At 49.9% G+C, this 20835-nt stretch overlaps 7 protein-coding genes and 1 non-coding gene across 8 annotated transcripts; 7 read left to right on the top strand and 1 right to left on the bottom strand.

Annotated features, from left to right (window-relative positions):
• The first annotated feature begins 618 nt into the window (after positions 1–618).
• ASPBRDRAFT_40674 (snoRNA-binding rRNA-processing protein ENP1) lies at positions 619–2560 on the top strand. The gene is made up of 3 exons (XM_067624408.1): positions 619–1151; positions 1206–1453; positions 1513–2560. The coding sequence occupies exons 1-3, from the start codon at positions 783–785 to the stop codon at positions 2375–2377; spliced, it is 1482 nt and encodes a 493-aa protein (XP_067482627.1). The 5' UTR covers positions 619–782; the 3' UTR covers positions 2378–2560.
• Positions 2561–4242: 1682 nt separating this feature from the next.
• hacA (transcription factor HAC1) lies at positions 4243–5963 on the top strand (the record flags this gene model as incomplete). The annotated part of the gene is made up of 2 exons (XM_067629212.1): positions 4243–4785; positions 4859–5963. The coding sequence occupies exons 1-2, from the start codon at positions 4580–4582 to the stop codon at positions 5961–5963; spliced, it is 1311 nt and encodes a 436-aa protein (XP_067482626.1). The 5' UTR covers positions 4243–4579.
• Positions 5964–6433: 470 nt separating this feature from the next.
• On the top strand, positions 6434–7187 carry ASPBRDRAFT_120035 (putative SNF7 family protein Fti1/Did2; the record flags this gene model as incomplete). The annotated part of the gene is made up of 2 exons (XM_067617314.1): positions 6434–6478; positions 6597–7187. 2 exons carry the CDS (start codon positions 6434–6436, stop codon positions 7185–7187), a joined length of 636 nt encoding a protein of 211 aa, XP_067482625.1.
• Positions 7188–7953: 766 nt separating this feature from the next.
• Positions 7954–8026, top strand: ASPBRDRAFT_t78. Its single transcript has one exon. It is a non-coding gene; the product is annotated as a tRNA-Lys (tRNA).
• Positions 8027–8075: 49 nt separating this feature from the next.
• On the top strand, positions 8076–11037 carry ASPBRDRAFT_63859 (uncharacterized protein; the record flags this gene model as incomplete). The annotated part of the gene is made up of 8 exons (XM_067628436.1): positions 8076–8394; positions 8454–8647; positions 8707–9207; positions 9266–9790; positions 9859–9997; positions 10055–10131; positions 10186–10259; positions 10319–11037. Exons 2-8 carry the CDS (start codon positions 8457–8459, stop codon positions 11035–11037), a joined length of 2226 nt encoding a protein of 741 aa, XP_067482624.1. The 5' UTR covers positions 8076–8394; positions 8454–8456.
• Positions 11038–11277: 240 nt separating this feature from the next.
• ASPBRDRAFT_194011 (3-oxoacid CoA-transferase) lies at positions 11278–13438 on the top strand (the record flags this gene model as incomplete). The annotated part of the gene is made up of 9 exons (XM_067620701.1): positions 11278–11560; positions 11627–11911; positions 11970–12156; positions 12213–12514; positions 12568–12647; positions 12708–12739; positions 12811–12928; positions 12999–13220; positions 13304–13438. The coding sequence occupies 9 exons, from the start codon at positions 11278–11280 to the stop codon at positions 13436–13438; spliced, it is 1644 nt and encodes a 547-aa protein (XP_067482623.1).
• Positions 13439–14204: 766 nt separating this feature from the next.
• Positions 14205–16725, top strand: ASPBRDRAFT_40669 (uncharacterized protein). Its single transcript, XM_067624407.1, has 6 exons — positions 14205–14646; positions 14722–14983; positions 15051–15449; positions 15527–15847; positions 15914–16143; positions 16195–16725. The coding sequence occupies exons 1-6, from the start codon at positions 14306–14308 to the stop codon at positions 16283–16285; spliced, it is 1644 nt and encodes a 547-aa protein (XP_067482622.1). The 5' UTR covers positions 14205–14305; the 3' UTR covers positions 16286–16725.
• Positions 16726–18811: 2086 nt separating this feature from the next.
• On the bottom strand, positions 18812–20260 carry ASPBRDRAFT_120177 (putative cytochrome b5 reductase; the record flags this gene model as incomplete). The annotated part of the gene is made up of 2 exons (XM_067617328.1): positions 18812–20115; positions 20167–20260. 2 exons carry the CDS (start codon positions 20258–20260, stop codon positions 18812–18814), a joined length of 1398 nt encoding a protein of 465 aa, XP_067482621.1.
• Between the last annotated feature and the right edge of the window lie 575 nt (positions 20261–20835).

Genomic DNA, 20835 nt, shown 5'->3' with positions numbered 1-20835 from the left:
CCCAGGGTCGCAGGTAACGCCTGTGGAAAAAGTAACAAAAGGTCAGAATCATATATAGAGCTAGCGAATCTAGAGTTGCCTTCGTATGCTAATTGCAGAACTGGGGCCTGGTTCTTCAACGGCTATTGAAGGTACCAGATGTGCTATGGTCGGAGCATCATGAAATAGTTGGGGAGTGAGAAGCGCAGAAGCGCGGAAGTGAGTATCGGGGTGCCTTGGGACTCACCAAAAGGGCTTCTGTCGACACGACACAATTTAGCCAGTTGAATGTATAAGCTAAACTGTAAACAAATAATTTGGGAAGCTGTATAGAATCAAATAGCTATCGATTGAACTCTTCTTGCAAGCTGTGAGGCCCCTCCTGCATCACATGCCTGTTGTTTATTGCGCAAGTTGCATGCGACGAGCGGAAAGCAATCTTGTCGCCGATTCCAAGGCGGTCAGTCACGGTATTGCCGGCAGGTCTCGAGGGCCGAGTGGTGCCCCGAGATAAGAGGGGTAAAGGCGGTAAGCACTTTGAACCAATAGAAAGCAGACTATACAAAGCGGTGAGAGCCGGCTCCGCTTTGGCGACGCCAAAAAAAAGAGCTCGACAAAAAATTTGAATCACATGACCTAGAAATTTACACACATTTTCCTGGAGGTTGATACCCGAGAGAGAGACGATCCACGTACGCAGTGCCTATTATCCGGTGATTTGGTGGATTAGGTGCTAGCTGGTGGCGTTTGATATCATACGATTCTCGGATTAATACACATACGTCCAAAGGGGCACCGTTACCATGCCCAAGGCAACATCCTCTCGCTCCGCCGCTGCTCGCCGGCACAATCCTCTAGCTGAGGATTATATGACCTCTGGTCATCTGAGGACTCAGTCGACCAAAAAGTCCAATCGGAAGTCTCGCCAGGAAGACGACCAGGAAGATGGGGAGCGCTTCGTTGATGCGAAGATGTCCCGGAAGATCCTGCAAATCGGACAGGAACTGGCCGAAGAGGATGCTGAAGAACAAAGGGCCACAGCAGGCGCGGCCGCCGATAAGACGAACGCAGCCTTCGATTTTGAATCTCGCCTGGAAGGCGACGAGGCCTTTTCAGACGACGAAAAATTCCAAGACGACCAATGGGACGACGAGGAGGAAATCGAGGAAGTCGTATGTCACCGGACCTTTGGGTCTAAAATTTACCTTTGCTGATATGCCGAGCAGGAGGTCGACCCCGATGACCTGGATATGTTCAACAAGTTTATTCCTGCAGGCGACGAAGACCCGATATTCAATCCCAGCGGGCCAGAAGCCGAAGGTCAGACCAGGAACCTAGCCGATCTCATTTTGGAGAAGATCGCGGAGCACGAAGCGAAGCAGGGCGGAGAGAGCGGCGGGCCCTTCATTCAGGGTGGTGGACTACCGGAAGATGCTGTTCAAATACCCGCGAAAGCGGTGGAGGTATATGAAAAGTAAGTGTGGGTTGCGCCGTGCTGCGGTTCACGCAAGGCTAATCGAAGAAAAAACAAAGGGTCGGCATGATACTTTCTCGCTACAAGTCTGGACCTCTCCCGAAGCCCTTCAAGATCCTTCCTTCCGTGCCCAACTGGCCTACGCTTCTCGATATCACGCGACCAGAGTCCTGGACGGCCAATGCTGTCTATGCCGGTACCAGAATCTTCATTTCGTCGAAGCCAGCAGTCGCACAGGAGTTCATCTCGACAGTGCTCCTTGACCGTGTTCGGGAGGAAATCCACGAGACCAAGAAGCTCAATGTTCACACCTACAATGCGTTGAAGAAAGCGCTATACAAGCCCGCCTGTTTCTTCAAGGGCCTACTCTTCCCCCTGGTTTCAAGCGGAACCTGCACACTCCGAGAAGCTCACATCGTCTCTTCTGTCATTGCACGTGTCTCAATCCCGGTCTTGCATTCTGCTGCAGCATTACTCCGCATGTGTGATCTCGCCGCTGAACAGTCCTTGCGCTCCCTGGAAAGTACCGGTGCAGTGAACATGTTCATTCGCGTTTTCCTGGAGAAGAAGTATGCGCTTCCCTACAAGGTGATTGACGCCCTTGTTTTCCATTTCCTGCGCTTCCGTGCTACCGACAATGATGCCATGATGACCGATGGATCCCGTGAAGCCAATAAGGTTTACAAGCTTCCTGTCCTTTGGCACCAGTCCCTGCTGGTGTTTGCCCAACGCTACCGCAATGATATCACCGAGGATCAGCGTGAGGCACTCTTGGATTTGCTTTTGGTCCGTGGGCACAAGGATATTGGCCCTGAGGTCAGGCGGGAATTGCTTGCAGGCAGAGGACGAGGTGTGGTTGCACCAGATCCGGAGAACCAAGGTGCTATTGATGCCGGTGATGATACGATGGATGTCACGTTATAGATGAAATGCTGCGGGACCGCGTTGGAGTGCAAACCAGGAGGCGAGACGAGGTGCCGCCTGGTGACTTCGAAAATTTGCATCTTGCTATGATTCAATCACGAGTCGTGACTGGCATGGGCGTTATCTTTGGGCTATCGATTTGTTACATCCACTATTTTTTACTATTTTACTTAGGCATATATTATTCCCACGGTTACACATGAGTTTGTCAGCTAGCTGTCCTCACCTAGTTAACGGACACCGTAAAAAGAGACCAGAAGAAAAGAAAATAGATAGATTCAACCCTACTCTTGGATAGGGAAGGGGGAAAAACAGTGGTTGTTGGCGAGTATAACATTGTTTTCACACGCGGGATAACGCAGAACGGCATGCCATCATTCTTCCACCATTCCTACGTTCCGACGGGGTGCAACAAAGCGCGAAGGGGGCTGGCTGACAGGGCTGGTGCATGAATAACAACTTCTAGAAGCGATACTAAAATAACTACGGGATGCTTTTTGCTCCCACTCCGCCCGTCCTCCCCACCCTCCCTGTCTCTCAAGGCTCAATAAGTGTTTGTCTATATTGCCTCTGAGCTAATATTGAAATATACACCAGTCAAATGTCATTTAACACGGCTAAGGGAGACCGACGGGGTTAATTCTTTTGGATATCAGACCATGGCCCGAGTATGCGCAATAATTACTCCGTCGAGACCTCAGTGTTTCTGGTACATTCCACCCGCTAACCCAAACAGTCAAGGAATCTGCGGGAAATTGAATAGATAGCCTAGCAGTTCCAGACCCCAAAGGGAGGTCTCGACGGCCGAGTTCCAAGAATGGCGCCACGGTGGATCAGGTTCCACGAATTCACTGTGGTCTGCCACCAATGAAGGTAGCCAACCACGAGGCCCTCGCCCCCTGGAGACTCTTCGACCTTAGCCCTGGATGCCACACTCAAAAAGTGGTGCACAATAAGAAAGTCTAGACGCAATTCACACTTGAATGAATGTGAGAATGAATGGTAATGACAACATCAATTGAAATAAACCCTTACAGAGACCAAGAGCAATGACTAGAACGCACTACACCAGAGATAAAAGCAACGGTTGTATGTAGTGCACTATTAATACTACTTACTCAGCTTACGGATTTAATTGCCAGAGGAAGTAAGACATTGGAAGAAGGGGGAGGGGTGGGGGTGAACACAACGGGGGGCGGCTGCTTCAAAGTTCAACGAGAGGCTGTGCGGGAGATAAAAATGGCACAGGCAGCATCGGAAGAATAATCACCGTGGGGAATTGGACTAGAACAAGTGGTATCACTATGGAGTAGAGTCCGGCAATCATCTACTCCGTACTATCTATCTATGATCCGCAAGATTGCGAGTTTGAGACCACAAGAGGGGCGCAGGGAGGCCACGGGGAGGGGGGAAGGGAATGGGTTCCACCTGGAGAGCGAGACTGTCGCAGGTAAAGAGGGCTTTGAGACGGAAGTTGTGAATATGGGGCCAGAAGGGGGGAGATTGTGGCAGGGGGAAACATTGGAGCAGCAGCAGCAGCAGCAGCATCTCCCCCTTTCACCCATTCACCCTTCACCCTTCACCCTTCGCAGTCCCTCCCTCCCAAGCAATGCTATGCTTAGTGTACTCCGTAGTCACTGTGTTAAAGTTACTAGGAACCATGGTGTCTGCAGTATTTTACCGTACTGTCAATCGGGGCACATTCACCCAACCGGACATTGCACAGGGGCGTAATGGGTCTGTAATGGTTACCGGAACTTGGCTGACGACGATGACTCCGCCCCCTTACTTGCAGGGAGGCGGCCTGATCTGACCACGTTGGCCTTTTAAAGAGTCGCTCACTCCCCCAGCTCTCTTGAGTCGATCAGGAAATCGTCCTCACTCTCATCTTTTTATTGTTCTCTGGTTGTTAAGGACACCTGTCCTTCTTGGCCCCATCCTTCTTGTTGTCTGGTACACTTGACCCCAGGCACCCTTTTGGCCAGGCCTGGCCCCCCCAGCTTCCCCTGTTATGACACCGTGGCCTGTGTTCCTGTGACACGGGCAATCAGACGTGATCAAAGCAAGCTACCACACACCTTCTCCACAACAAGCTGTGTCGACCTACACCACCGTTCGCCCTTGCAGTACGGTTAAGATAAGGCTCATAGTAAATCGATTGATCGACGGTCAAAAGATCAATCAACTGTCACGCTTGCAATAATGGAAGAAGCATTTTCTCCAGTCGACTCTCTCGCCGGCTCCCCGACGCCTGAGTTGCCATTGTTGACAGTGTCCCCGGCGGACACGTCGCTAGATGACTCGTCGATGAAGGCAGGGGAGACCAAGACGGAAGATAAGAAGCCTGTGAAGAAGAGAAAGTCATGGGGCCAGGAATTGCCAGTCCCGAAGACTAACTTGCCCCCGAGGTAAGACATCCATTGCTTCCAACTAGACTCATATCTACTATACCATGTACATGATGCTAATTTTACATAAAAGGAAACGGGCCAAGACTGAAGATGAAAAAGAGCAACGTCGTATCGAGCGCGTTCTTCGTAATCGTGCGGCAGCACAAACATCGCGCGAGCGCAAGAGGCTCGAAATGGAGAAGTTGGAAAATGAGAAGATCCAGATGGAACAACAGAACCAGTTCCTTCTGCAACGGCTATCCCAGATGGAGGCTGAGAACAATCGCTTAAACCAACAAATCGCTCAACTATCTGCTGAGGTCCGGGGCTCCCGCGGCAACACTCCCAAGCCCGGCTCCCCCGTCTCAGCTTCTCCCACCCTCACCCCCACCCTGTTCAAACAAGAGCGCGACGAAATCCCTCTTGAGCGGATTCCTTTCCCCACACCCTCGATCACCGATTACTCCCCTACCTTGAGGCCTTCCACTCTGGCTGAGTCCTCCGACGTGACACAACATCCTGCAGCGGTGTTGTGCGACCTGCAGTGTCCGTCGCTGGACTCGAAGGAGAAGGAAGTGCCCTCTCTCTCTTTGACGTCGGCTCAAACCCTGAACCTCACGCTGCCGATGATCTTGCAGCTCCTCTTTCTGACGATGACTTCCACCGCCTATTCAACGTTGATTCACCCGTTGGGTCAGATTCTTCAGTCCTTGAAGACGGGTTCGCCTTTGACGTTCTCGACGGAGGAGATCTATCAGCATTTCCATTTGATTCTATGGTTGATTTCGACCCCGAATCTGTTGGCTTCGAAGGCATCGAGCCGCCCCACGGTCTTCCGGACGAGACTTCTCGCCAGACTTCTAGCGTGCAACCCAGCCTTGGCGCGTCCACTTCGCGATGCGACGGGCAGGGCATTGCAGCTGGCTGTTAGCGAGCAGTTTCGCCAGGGAGATGCATCGGCCATCGATGGTAACGGAGTCCAATGGAGCTGGGAGTCCTTGTTGACCTTGGCGTGGACGATAGACCTACTCGAAAAGCCGGGACGACGCAAACGAATCTTGAGCGGTTTGAAATCAGCGAAAACTACTGGACGGCGAAGTAATATTGGCAAGTCTCGAAGGAGTACACGGAGTTCATGGAGTTCACGAAGCACCCAAGAGGCGTTGACGTCTCTCCTTATGGGCAAGCACAGTTGAGGTTCCGGCTGTAAATTATCTCAAATTCCTTTCTATAATTCTATTCTAGATTCCAATACAGCAGTTAATTGCCTGCTTATCATATTTGCATTTTTTTTTTTTCCCCTCTAGTTTGCGATAGACCGTAGACAAAAGTAAACCCGGATATCCCTGACGTAGAAATCATCTCGGCATCATCTTGTAGTTTGATGTTGATTTCTTAGGCATCAGCGGTGAGACTTGTCATTTGAGGCCATTGTCTCCGCGCGCAGCGGATACGGCGATCGGGATGACGTTGCCACGCAGTCCCCCGCCCTCCCATCTAGACTGTCTGTCCGTCGGGGCTGGATGTTGCCTCCCGCTCCCTAACTTTTGTTCCCAACCCTCATATCTTTCCCATGCGCTGAAGTCTCACTTTCTACATATATTTCCTTGCGCGCCCAGTCCAGTTTACGTTACTGCCCCCTGCCCCCCCTCGGTTCTAGGACAAAATGGTTCGGAAGGATCCTATCTTCGAAGCTCGCACCAATGTCAAGGTAGGCCCCATTATTCCCCTCTCTTTTCGGCATCCTTTCCGTATCAACCCATTCATCGGCGCCACCCTCCGTTTGGATAATGATCAGTCGGCTAATATTATCATTGCCTTGAATTTAGCTACACTCTAATCGACTGAAAAAGGAGGCCGCCCGGGCCGAAGCGACCTTCAAATCCGAGAAGGCCAAGGCTGATAAGGCCATGAAAAACCGCGAATTTCAGATCGCCCGCATTCATGCCGCTTCTGCCGTACGAGAGAAACGCAGACAAGTGACCCTCAAGGCGGAGGCCGCCCGAGCAGACGTTATCATCAACGAACTCAAGGCTGCGCAGAGCACTCGGGACACGTCTCGAACACTCGCGTTGGCATCACGAGGCTTGGATGCTGCCTCCAAGAGTGTGAATCTCGAGAGCTTAGTTTCCCATGCGAACAACTTCCTGGCCCGCTCCGAGGATTTCAAGATTGCTAGCAGTGCGATCGAGGATGTTGCACAGGGGGTCTCTTTGCAGGAAAATGGCGCAGAGGGTGAAGCCGATGTGGATCGCCTGATGGAACAACTTGCTGATGACGCCGGGGTGGATCTCCGGATGGCTTTGGAGCAGGATGCTGCTGCTGCTCCTAAGGAAGAGGTTAAGGCTCCCAAACAAGTCGACGCTGAACTTGAGGATGGGTTGGATGCTAGGCTACGCGCTCTCCGGGCAACCAACTGAATTCTACCTACTTCGTTTTCATCGTTCTCTAGTGTCACGTTTATTCTGGCCTTGTACTTGTTGATATGCTTTCGGTTTCGGCGAACAATAGGAGTAACTAACAGCGCGTTGGGTATATGCTGGGTCGAGGTTTAGTTGCTATGCATTCTGAGAGTGGTCCATGAACCTAGTATGTGGTTCTATGTGGCACTCATGATTCTACGGTCCATCACTTTACATGCTCTGTGGGTTCTTGCAATCTCTTTTCGTTACATACCCGTGAAAATCGCTCTTGTTGCATACATCCCTAGCCGTTTATTTGGATGAGAGAGACGCACTCCTTCTCTGCACAGATACTGTTCGAGTATTATAGATCCCGGCTTCCCATATATCATCATTTTCGGCTTTCTCTTGGAGTGGTACGTTCTACCATATATGTACTCTGTCTCCGACTGTCCATAGGCGGTTATGGAGCATAATTGCTAGTATGAAAAGAATACATATCTGAGGGACAGATGATGTCTTTTGACATTCTATACGCTCATGACAGGTTACCGTCGACGATATCAGGCAAGTGTTTCTAGCAGCAGGTGACATAAACAGGTCGTAGGAATATGGAATTCATAAAGATGTATTTGTATTGACGAGCTGACCGCGTCATGCGTTCAAAGAGACTGCTCTTGGCTTGAAGGATTCTCAATAGGCGCAGGGTGATATTTGACTACTATCCCTCCTTATTTGTGCTAGGCTGATAAGCTTTAAATTGAAAACGTTCTTCAACGAGCAAGCCCGGCTAGCTCAATCGGTAGAGCGTGAGACTCTTAATCTCAAGGCTGCGGGTTCGAGCCCCGCGTTGGGCTTTCCTCTTTTTTTTTTTCTTCACGAAAAGTCTATGTCAACTCACCACCCGGCTAACTATGACTTGATCTTCCTTTTCCTTCTTTCTCCCCGCCCGCCTTTTTTGAGGCCTGTACCTTGTGCTGCTGATTCAGTCGACCTTCCCGTAGGTGTATGTATCTTTTACGATTCCACGGAGTAGAATAGCTGCACCGCTTTTCTGAAGCCATAACCATTCCCTTCCCGGATGTTACTCCGCTGCTGTCCATAAATGCTGCGTACAATATGTTTCCGTGATCATCAGCTACCGGACCACCTTTGATTCTGACCGTCATCTTCATGAGCCGGTGTGTTTCCTAAACCCAGCCACGAACGCTGCAATACCAAAAAGGTTATAATTCAAAAAAAAAAAAAAAAATGAATGGCTGCATTTATTAATCTTTGTAACAGGCGATGGATAGTTCCGCTGCGTTGGATCCCAACAAAGCCTCTCATGGTCGACAAGCCGCCTGCTTGAACTGTAGGAAAAGCAAGGTTCGCTGCAACCGTGGCCAGGATGATGCGTCGTGTAGTAGATGCAAACAGGCCAATGTTGAGTGCATCATCCCTAGTCACCATGTCGGTAGACAGAAAGGGGTCAAAAAGTACGTGCTGAACGCCATTGATCTTCCGAGGACTTCCAAGCTGACACATTGAAAATCAGCAAACGAAAAGGCCTCGAAAAAGCATTACATCAGATTGAACAGGCCATCAAGAGACCGAGGAGCGATGCACCAGGGTCCGAGGCCGCCCAAAAGCTCATATCGGACCTTCAAGAGATGCTCAGCAATACACGAGAACAACAGTTACATAGCGAGGCAGATGACCAGTCCGAGGATCTCGACCGGTCCTATACTTACCATTCGCCCCGGGATAACAATCTCGGCGATAACCTGTCCCTAGATGATGCAGAGAACCCTTTGCAACTACTTGCACGTGCCTCCGATCTACAGCTATCGCCGACTGAGGTGCGTGACGTACACAGATGGCCACCTTCAACATTTCCCCAACCCACGGGCATGCCGCAAAGTAGCACCGAGGGAAGCGACCCTGCCGCGCAATCATACTTCGTTCCCATCCGGGCAAATCTGGATGTTGGCCCGGATATAGACCCCATTGACGTTGGTCTTGTGACTCCAAGTGAAGCTGAGTCGCTTTTCTCTTTGTATGTCTAATGCTGCGTTCTCTAGGTCCGTGGCTTCCTGGCTTATCATTGATGCTAGTTTTTATCAGAATCTCGCACATACCCGATGGGGTCTTGACCCTCTGGTTCACACTGTCTCGTTTGTGCGGACCCAGTCCGCATTTCTATTCACCTCTATCATGGCCGCGGCTGCATTGTTTCTGCCATCTGCTACATCCCTGTCGAAGCGGCTTTCCAGACATTGCAAGTCCCTGGCCCAGAATGTCATTGCCCGACGCCACAGATCGGTTGAGATCGTCTTAGCCTTCATGGTAAATGTTCCATGGATGGAGCCGGGTAGTTGCCTGGGAGATGACGATACATGCTCCTACATCGCCATGGCTCTAGCTGTTGCTTTAGACCTTTCGTTGAACAAGATCGTGCTTCCATCAACTAGCTTTGAGCATAGCCTTCTGAGGAGGCTCGCCAAGGCCGAGACTATCGATGCAAAGAGAGCCCTATACATGGACCGATTTGATGGCATTGAACCGACCTCTGCATGGGGCCGAAGACTTCTCCGAAGGCGAGAGAGAACTTGGATAGCGCTGTTTGTTCTCGAAAGAGGGTAAGGAATTCCACCAGAAATACTGCTATTGTAAACGTGTGTAGCGCCTGTCTAATTACATCTTGCAGTGTATGCTTAGCTCGCGGGCGAAGCTATACAGTCCCTTCAACAGCTCTTATAAATCATTGTGATAAGTGGCATGTGTCCGATTTTGCGGACTCGCGTGACGGTCCGATGAATTCAATGGCCGTCCTGCGGCGAAATTTGGTAAGTACCCTGGCGCTTTCGTGCGTGCGGGAGGACTTCTCTGATGGGAGCGTATAGGATGGTCTTTTTCAGAGAGTTAAAGCCAATTGCGATAGCCACCAGGTCACAGATGTTGGGTCTGAGGTAGCGCAATCGTATGTGTGCATCCCACAAGTTGTCGACACGCGAATGACTTACGATGTCCCTAGGATAAAGAATATGATTGAAAGCTTCTACGACCAATGGTATGAGATTTGGGCGCCTGAGATTGGAGAGGGTCACTGTAAGTCCCTTGTAGAAAGGCAGCAAGGTCGCATTAGTCATTGTACATACGGCTAATAGGTATATTCCAAGCACGCTCCCTTCCGCCCTATGTTGAGATTCTTGTAACACATACAAGGCTATCGACATATGGTGGTGTCATCAATCATCCTACAGCACCTGTGGAAGTCAAGAGATTCTTTCGTGCCGCCGGCCTTTCTTCTGCACTGAACGTCCTAAGAGCAGCTATACAGGGAGAGTCGCGATTAAGGTCCATGCCTAACAACACAGTTATCATGATATCCTTTGCTGCGTGTTCAGCACTTAGTCTCAGCGTGATGCCAGAAGACAGCAGGTCCAGCTTGGCACCAAGTGTTCATAATTTGATCGAGGAAACTGCAGGTGTCCTCGAGCGGATTGGAGCTACAACCCGCCATAGAAACGGTGCCTCTGTTCTCTATGGACGCTTCCTGAGGGCGCTTGTGAGACGCGCCCCTGTAAGCGCTGGCCCCCATAATCTTAATGGATCGCGGGCCTTGGTCGAAACAGGGGCCCTGCAACCTCCGCCAGACTTGGATGGGTATTGCCCGGTGGCTTCTGGGACACAGCCATCATCGATACCGTCCTCTTTTATTTGGCCTGAACCACTCAGATTTTCTGCCATGTCGGATGACCAAATCATAGACGCAGTGAACCGAGCCGGCACCGCATTTGGGACGACTGTGCCCGATGTCCCACTGGATGACCTAATGACTTGGGACTGGTTTGATGTCGGCAATGCGGCAGAATTTGGCTTCTGAAGGAATGGGAGCTTGCGTGCAGATCGTTGGCTACGCGGATCGATAAATGATCTCATTTCTGGTGCCGACCCGAAAGGTCCTGGAAGCTCCGCCGCTCGGCGACTAGAAGTAGCACCGAGTGCCGAGGGGTGCCGTTCTCAGCTTCCCATAATAACCACCCCGGTTTCCTGCTTTTCATGGCTTAGTAGCCTCTGCAGCACTTTCCGACTGTGCTTGTTTACTCTATAATCGCGTCACGAAATGGCGACCTTTCGATTATCTGCGCTGGTCTTGTCGCGGAGGTTGGTTGTTCGTCCGCAGTACTACCGACGGTCGCAACTTTCCACGAGCCTGTATGCGCCTCTTGCTACTAAAGTTGGTAGCCGGGCCAGATACTCAACTTCTACACACGAGCAAGCTCCGCGCGCTCCGAAGATCGATCGTGCTGCTTCAAAATTATTCAAAGATGCGGATGCGGCCGTAGCAGACCTGAAGAGCGGGTCAACCATTCTTAGTTCAGGCTTTGGCCTTTGTGGTGTCGCAGGTAAGAGGACATTCCTCGTGCTTAGCCATCATGACACAGCTTAGCTGACCAATACAATCATTGCAGAAACGTTGATTTCTGCGATACACCGTAGAGGAGCAGACAACTTGCATTCCTTGACGGCGGTTTCGAACAACGCTGGCCTCGCCGGGAAGGGCGGGCTGTCTACCCTAACGCAAGCGGGACAGGTCAATAGACTGATACTTTCCTACCTTGGTAATAACAAAGCTCTGGAGAAGAAATACTTGACGGGGAATATTGCCATCGAACTGTGTCCACAAGGCAGTCTGGCCGAGCGATTACGTGCTGGAGGAGCTGGGATTCCCGCATTTTATACCCCCACTGGAGTTCGTAAGTATTCGATCATCATGTCGAACCCACGACATCTCTGACGGACTTGTTTCGGCAGATACTCTGCTTCAGAAGGGAGAAATCCCGGTGCGTGTAGACGAATCTGGAAGGGTGCTTGAGCATGGCAAGCCCCGAGAGACAAGAGAGTTCAATGGCAAAACCTATATGATGGAGACTGCACTCAATGGGGACGTGGCGATCCTTAGAGCATGGAAGGCAGACGCTGCAGGAAATTGTGTTTTCCGGTAGGCACTTTCCGACGCTCTTACATGTAGGTTGGAATGCTAACAATGTGACACAGTTACACCACGAAGGCGTTCGGCCCTATCATGGCGAAGGCAGCAGCCCTTACTATTGTGGAAGCCGAGAACATTGTCCCTGTTGGCTCAATCGACCCTAATGATGTCGATCTACCGGGAATTTTCGTTGATAGAATTGTCCCCGCAACTGAGGAAAAGCACATCGAAATCAAGAAACTGCGATCCGACAATAATGGTGATGCAAACAAGAAGGCAGAGGACGCTGCGACTGTTTTACGGAACCGGATCGCTAAGCGGGCTGCTCGGGAACTCAAGCAGGGTTACTATGTCAACCTCGGTGTTGGTATGATAATCTCTTGGATCAGAAAATGCTGCTCGATATTGATGATTTTCCAGGTATTCCCACACTAGCTCCCTCCTTTCTGCCGAAAGAAGTCAAGGTTTGGATCCAATCCGAGAACGGTATCCTGGGAATGGTAAGTCAACTTCTTAATCCTGGAAGGAATGAGCGACAGGATATTGACAGACTTTCCAAGGGACCATACCCGACAGAAGAGGAAGTTGATGCGTAAGTGTTCTTGGGCTACAGGCCATTGTTAATCGCCACTTGGGGGGCATTGACTGATTCCGTTCCAACAGGGATATCATTAACGCCGGTAAAGAGACCGTCACACTGGTTCCGGGCGCTGCCACGTTTGATAGCAGTGAGTCATTTGGAATGATCCGCGGCGGGCATGTAGATGTGTCAATTCTGGGAGTATGTGATAATAAACCTTGTTTCATGACCGGGTATCGAGTGACCGAAGCTGACCGGTCAAACAACGCAGGCTTTGCAAGTCAGCGCGAACGGCGACCTGGCGAACTACATGATCCCGGGCAAGGTGTTCAAAGGCATGGGAGGAGCCATGGACTTGATCTCCAACCCCGAGAAAACCAAGATCGTGGTTGCCACCAGTCACACCGCTAAGGATGGATCACCGAAGATTGTGGAGCAGTGCAGTCTTCCTTTGACTGGTGCCAACTGTGTCAGCACCATTATTACCGAACTGGTAAGTGGAACAAGTGCCCGGGCAGATGACCGCAGCCAGCAAACTTTCAGGGAAGTAAAGCAGGAACTAACTGGGAACTTTAGTGCGTCTTCCAGGTTGACCGAACCAAGGGCGAGCTTCTGTTGACGGAACTGGCCCCGGGCGTGGAGGTTGAGGAAATCCAGAACAAGACTGGAGCGAAGTTTGCAGTTGCGGAAAACCTGGAGATTATGGAGTAGAATGGCTCGAAGCTGGATGGACTCTTTTACGAACCCCTTCTTATACCTGTAAATCTACCTCTTCGATTGTCTCACTTTTGCCCGGCCTTTTATATCTTGATTGATACCGAGACGACGCAGTCAACCACATCTACAATAGAAATAGATCTATGATATCTACTGCATGCAAGTTAAGATAGTCTCAATCGGCTTTCATAGACTCGTATCAAGAAATTCCTCCTAAAGACTAACTAGTAGCTGCTACTACTACCTAAATGACATGACTGATGATCGAAAGAAAAGGCATGGCAAATTCCGAAAACCCTGTCAATGTAGAGATGAGTGGTATGTATATATGCATACATCTACAGTATCTCCCTTAAATAAATCCGCAGATAGCTCAGATTAGATCACTGGATGAATGAATGGATGGAGAGATAAAAAAGGACAGGATTGAATAAATGCTTGCTGCTTGTCTGTAACCCCGCATTTCGTTCGGCCGATCCCAACCCGCAACTAATTGATTAGCTACATACAATTCGGTATAAAAGAAGAGTCCAGTTCGGCTAAAGACCGACGACGATAAACATGCCATAAATCCGGAAACCCCACCGAGAGGGGGAATGGGGAGGGGGAAAATGAACTCGCACCAATCAATCAATAAAGAGCGCCGGCTGTGGTGTCTCCCTCCCCCCGCAAGTAGATAGATAGATAGATACCTTCGTAGCTAGTGATAAACCGATAGATAAATAAATAGATAGAAGACTGACCCCCCCCCCCCCCCCCTGCTCCTGCTGCTCCGTATTTTCGGCCCAAGTGTGTATGTGTATCCTGCGAGGATTGTCTTGGATTTTATTCTTATTTTGTTTCGTTCTTCCTTCTAGAAGTATGTCGCGGTATCTGAGAGCATTTGTGCTCGCTGCCGCTGGATCTACTACCCTGGTGGTATCTGCTAGTACTAGTACTAGCAATTGGTGTCAAACGTCTTGGACAGATGATACATGCCAGCTGTTCACGGAATCAATGGAATACCTCGATCGGATGTACGATGCCACGGCAGGATACGTCTATGATCCGAGTGCTGCGACTGCGCTGCGACACGATACCAGGACGTCCGTGTGGTATGCTGTGGGGCTGTTGGCTCGAGATCAGGGAGATGATGTATCTCAGGCCATGACTATCATTCGAAACGTAATAGAGGCGCAGTTCAAGGATACAAGTGATCAATGGTGCGTGATTATCAAACCAATGCCCCCCGGTTCACGGACGCTGAGCTGAGCTGACTATGTATGTCTCCCTCACAGGTATGCAGACTACCAGCAGTACCCCGAAGAACCCACAGTGGGAACCCCAGCCTACCCACCCATTATCTACGATACCTGGGATCCGAATTGGAGAGAGTTCATCGGCACGGCCTTCATCATTGCGCTCGAGGAGTTCCCGCATTTGATCGATGCGGATATGACGCAGCTGATGTATGCCTCGCTCTACAATGACACTGTCGGGGATAGTTATCGAGTCGGTGGAGTGGATGATGACAATCTATATCCATCGTATACAAACCCGGTGCGTGATGAGTCAAATCCTAGTACCAGTTAACAAATGCGAGTACATTGACTGACTAGTTGGGCAGTCCTTAATGCGGGCCATCATCACCGGCTGGACGGGACGCAAACTTGGAGACCAGAATATGACCAATTCAGGCGAGACATATGCAACGGAGATTATTCAACTGTTCGATCGCGCAAATACCCTTTCGGAGTTCAATAGTGCCACATATACGGGCGTGTCCCTGATAGCGCTGACCATGTGGGCTAAGTATGCCGCAGAGGACTCGGTCATGAAAGGTAAAGGAAAGGAGATGTTGCAGGATACCTGGGATACTGTTGGGGAGCTGTATCATGCTGGGTTGAAGAATCTTGCGGGACCCTGGGATCGAGCTTATGGATTTGATATGCAGAAGTATTTTGGTATCATGTCGGGGCACATTTGGTCGCTGGTTGGGAAAGATACTTCCCCTGTTATTGACAAGGTAAGTGGGAGTCTGACCATTGCATCGGGTTTAGCTAGCATATTATAATACTATATATGATATGACTGACAATTTAGGTGTATATGATGTCTCATAACGCCGATTTCTCCATCTCGCCTCTAATAGCTATCCTGTCAAACTTCCACAACTCGCTTGTCCCGTCAACAGCTGTCCAAGCCCTGGAAGCCTTCCCCGGCGAGCATACAGTCAACACATCCGCTTACTCTATTCCATATGACGCCTTCCCACGGCGGGTAACTTCGTGGCTGAGTGAAGGCATCAGCATTGGAGCGGAGACCTTCAATGAGTCTGTTGTGGGTGGGCCAGCCATCAATCCATCACAGTTTAACCCGGCTGTCATCCAGTGGGATACTGGAGCCGGAATAGGGTGGATAACAGTGGGTTGACCTAGAATACCGGTGCTGGGTGCTGATACAGAATCATCACTAACAAGCATCTCTCAGTTGTACGCGACGGAGGAGGCTCTAAATGCCGAAGTTGGACCTGGTTATCTGAACCTGTCCTATCCGCGCGGGACATCAGCATCCCAGTTCCAGTTCCTGGTATCTCCTTTCGAGGCTCAGAAGAATGTGGCCGGTTGGAAGGATATTGTCGGCCTGGATGTCACTGTGTCGGGGAATATGGACCCGACAACACTGAACATCTCGTATAGCTTGAGCGACCAAGCCATCAAGTATAGCCTCCAGTGCCATGTTTTCTGACCATATGCTAACCAAAACTATAGTGACTTTAGGTTTTGGAACTTTACTTATTCTATGCCAGTGGATAGTACTGCGATTCCAAATGTTCTTCTGGAGGTGCAATTGCAAACGTGATATCTACTCCGCAATTCTACTCCTGGGGTTGCAAAGTGCATCAAAGGGGGTTACCAAATCCTTCTATCTTCCCCTCATATCTCTTCTTCATTTATGGGCCTCGAACCCCGGTCTCTTATATATCACCTCTGGGAAGTGCTACTGTTACACCAGCCAGGCTGCCTCCACACCGACCTTCACTCATGCCCCACCCTTCGCCTACCTTAGTAGATAAGGCTTGTTCTTAGTGCATGCAGAAATCCTACTGCCTGTTGTTTCATTCCTATACTTGCCTGAGACCCAATTTTCTGCCTGGAGCATTTTTAGAAGCGTGAGGTCGGTTATATACATAATAAGCAGTTATTATACTACTTTGAACTGATTGTTGGTTTTCAGCGACGCTTGAAGGCCTGTATCATGTTTATCCCGACTACGACCTAGGAAACTAGCTTTAACTTCTGGACTTTCTATTGCTGTAATCGTGTAGGCCTTGTCGTCGCTTATTTCAGCTCTTACATCAAATAGATTCAGCACCGCTAGTCAAGCCAAGGTAGGAACGTGATTGTGCTGTAGAAAGAGCTATTCTTCATCAATGTCCCACAGGTTATAGCTTCCCTCGGACAGCCTCCTCTCAATTGAATTGCGATCAGAAAAGCCCAGTGCCAGTTTCACACCCTTCGAACGAGTTTGTACGTATCCCTTGGTGTTCGACATCCCAGGCGACTGTGGACCATCTAGCTGGTATGAAGCTATATTTTGGAAGTATAGTAAGCAGATGAGTAAACTATCGAGGATGGCCCACGAATAGGGCTGAAAGACACTCAGCAGATTTTGTATATTTTACTACCTACTCTACTTACAGCAGATTGACATTCATCTCTCACACATGGTTTATCTGGAAACTATGGAATACGCACATAATAAGTGGTAGTGTTCTATCTGTCAGTTAATATCAAACAAGAATTATGTCCAGTGGACTTAGACTTGTGGTGGTTTATTCGGTTAAGGACGGTGTACAGTTAGTAAGTCGCTGCTACTTCGGTCGCGGACAATGTATGACTGTCATTCTTCGTGGCTTGGATAATTCTCTACTTAAGATGGGTTGTGTTTCTATCTGGAAACTGGTATTTTGTACCCAAAAGCTGTGGTCAATTGTAGTCACAATGACACAAGTAGGGCTACCACGAGGCAGCGCTCGATTGTTAGCATTTTTTTCCATAGTAAGAGGCTCGAATAATCGGGTTCGGTGTTCTTCTTAGAGCGGGGCTATGTACATCTTCCTCTTTGTCGCTCAGGCGCATTCTCACAATCAGTTGTTGATGTGGAATGGCCTTAGCCCTGATACATACGCCCAGGCCGGGATCCGTTAGTAAATTAAAGAGACATTATGTTTCTATGGCTGACATCAAGAATTCAAGTGGTGGGCTTTCTCGTGGTGAAACGATCCGATCCGCAGAGGCTACTATATACCCTGTCTCGGTATGTCTAGCTGCAGACGAACATATTGAATGAGGTAGGGGTATTCGGATGGTCGAATAATATTAACAGGAAAGGCCAGTAGCAAGGCAACAATTTCAAGCAGGCTTTAAACAGACACATACAACCCTTCCTAAGCCTGGGAAAGAAATCTTGTTCCAGTAAGAGACCCGTCCACGGAGTAATCAGGAAACGCACTCGATCCGAACATGCTCGGACTCGGAGGAGGTACGCTTTCAAGTTGATTCCATAACGGAACCAGTTAATGTGTAAGTGGATGCATATCACCGAAAACACGGCAGGGAGTCGTCAGCCCGGAAAAGGGACCCTCTCAAAGGTATGAGACATGAAGAATCGTTGAACCTCGGTTGTTTGGCAGCCAATTAATGACGCCGACGCAATCTACTGTAGGGAGGGCGTCTGTATAGTGTACACTGGCCGGGAGCACGCGCCGTTATGGGCCAGAAGACAATTATGCAACAACAATTGAAACAGCGGTGATTGAGAAAAGGAATTATGCACCAGAGACCAAGATAACTGAATGAACTAGTCTAGACATTCAAAAACACATTAGGGCAGAGCAAAGTTTGAGCCGAGGCATAGTACGAAGGAGCCATTCTAGAAAGTCGAAGCCAAGTTGGAAGGTGGAGCGCCGAATGCCAGGATGGAGCCGCCAGTCCCGGTTAGGCAAGTATGGCCTAGTTGCCTCCACTGCGGCCTGCCTTTTCTGGCAGGATTTCCATCGCGATGGCTCCATTGTTCCCCAACCACGCACAGTGACACATAAACGCTCACAAGGTGACACCACAATTCACCCGGACTTGGTCCGTTATCTTGGGATTTGAATGGGCAGACCCTCAAACTAACTGTACTTCGTAGCCCCTCTGATTTGCCAGCCAGTCGGACCTTGCCCGTGTTGAGTATCGTCGCCCAAGTTGAGCGACAACACCCGTGCGGTACATATTTTTAGGAGGCATCTACCAGTACTGGGAACAATTCAATTCGAAAATCAAAGAGAAAAAAAAAATAACATTCGGAGTATTAAATCGGGTCTAATATTTTATGTTCCATTTAGAAGCAAAAGATCTGGTCGCTCATCTTCGAGATCGTTCCTGACGCCTGGAATCCAATCGCGCCCAAGGTCTTTTTGCACGCATTCACCATGCCTGGGGGTCCACAGAGCAGAACCTTAGTCTCTGCCGATGGAGCTGGTAACCGTTCACGAAGAACAGTCTCATTCACGTAGCCTGACCCATACATCCACCCCTCGGGGGCCGTGTCCAACATGTACCAGAGTTTCAAGTTCTTAGGATACTTGCGAGCGAAATCCTCCAGTTCCTTGCGCAGCAGGATATCTCCCTCGCTCCGGTTAGCATAGACCAGATTGATTTCGGTCGTATCGCGCTCGTCCTCGCAAATGGCCCGAATGAGTTGATACATGGGCGTGATGCCTGTTCCGCCAGCTACCATTCCAATCTTGGAACAAAGACCTCGGCTGTAACGCATGGCTCCCTTGGGTCCCCTGAACTCCACCTCGTCCCCAACAGTCAGGTTTGCAAGGTATTTACCGCTCAATAGACCGTCAGGATAACACTTGACGACCAGTTCGAGTCGACCCAAGTCCAAGTTGTTGGATACAGGGGTATAGGATCGGCTCACTGTAGTGCCGTCAATATTGGCGCGGATGGCGACATGCTGCCCAATGGGAAGACCAATCACCCCCTTGGTATCAGGCAAAGCGAATACAAATCGGTACACATTGGGTGACAACAGATCCTTCTGGACCAAGGGTAGACGTTGGTATTCTTTCGGGTCGAGGAAGCCCTTAGCCATGTGAGGGTCTGCCCGGACCACTTTCCGGGCCTTGATGTGCGGAGGATAGCGCATGAACCCATGCTCGATCTTCATCATTTTGGCCGCTTGGCGTGCCACTACGCTGCCTATTGCGCAGGAGAAAAGCGTAGCTGCGAGGAATCCATTGGCGAATCCACCGCCTGGTATTTTGATTCCGCTGAACTCTTGAGGCAAGGCACTTCCGAGGACTCTTGTCATATTCAAAACGCCAGGAGATTTCCGATATAGAACGTAGAGCAGTGTCGTTACCGCTCCCAAGGCCCCAGTAACTGCTAGAAGAGGACGATTGGTTGCTGGCTTTTCAATCTTCTCCGGCTTCTGGGCAATTACGCGGACTGCCTTTGGTGGAACATATTCTTTAGCGTCCTTCAGGGTACCGATCAAATACTCCTGCAAAATGTCCCTGGAATCTTCGGAATGCCCGACATCCTCGAAAGCTGCGGTAGCGTCAGATCCTGCGGTCTCAAGAAGAACATCCACGCCTCCTGGATGATCCTGCAGGTACTCAGTGATATCGAAAACTATCAAACAGTTTCAGTAACTCGTCATTAGGACGCCTGAAAATCCCCTACCTTGCCCGTGGATGGCAATCCAAATGTCATCCTTGCGGTTATGCTTGGCAACATCGGCCAATGTATATTCGGCAAGCCTTGTATCGGCTCCCATTGTGGCTGCTGACTCCAAGGGGACAGATTGGGCCATTTTGGGTTGAAGAAGATTTGGAGAGATTTGGAAGGATAACCGTACTCCTGAGAAGGGACGAAACGAACCAGGGATGCGGCATTATAACTGCCAGTTTTTACACCGAGGTATAACAGCGATATGCGCCTAATGAAGCGCGACATAATTGTCAACTACTAGAAACTCCGTACCCACTACCCACATTGCATTGCTAAAGGTCTCGCAACGCTTGGCTCGGTCGGCATCAATCGCTCGGAGATTGGCCACGTCTGACGCTTAAGTCGGCTTAACAGCCCGACTGGAGGGTCGGCACGGCATAGCCGACGAAAATGCCAACGCCTTGGTCTTAGTCTTCAGATAGCATACGATAGCTATCCCCTTTTCCTGGCAAAATCTCCTGAGCCAGTGGGTCTGGGGTGGCGATCGTTGTCTTCCCTGCCGTTAGTTCGAGTTTTCGGTGATAGCGACTCTCAAAACAACCGAGGCACCGAGGCCTTCCACGTCTATGCGCATAATTGTCTTTGGAATGAACGCCATTCGTGCACTATCGCTGAAACAAG

This window comes from Aspergillus brasiliensis (genome assembly GCF_001889945.1).
Source record: "Aspergillus brasiliensis CBS 101740 unplaced genomic scaffold ASPBRscaffold_3, whole genome shotgun sequence".
NCBI classification, from domain to species: domain Eukaryota; kingdom Fungi; phylum Ascomycota; class Eurotiomycetes; order Eurotiales; family Aspergillaceae; genus Aspergillus; species Aspergillus brasiliensis.
Note: the sequence above shows the minus strand (reverse complement) of the source record. Positions and strands in the feature narration are given on the sequence as shown.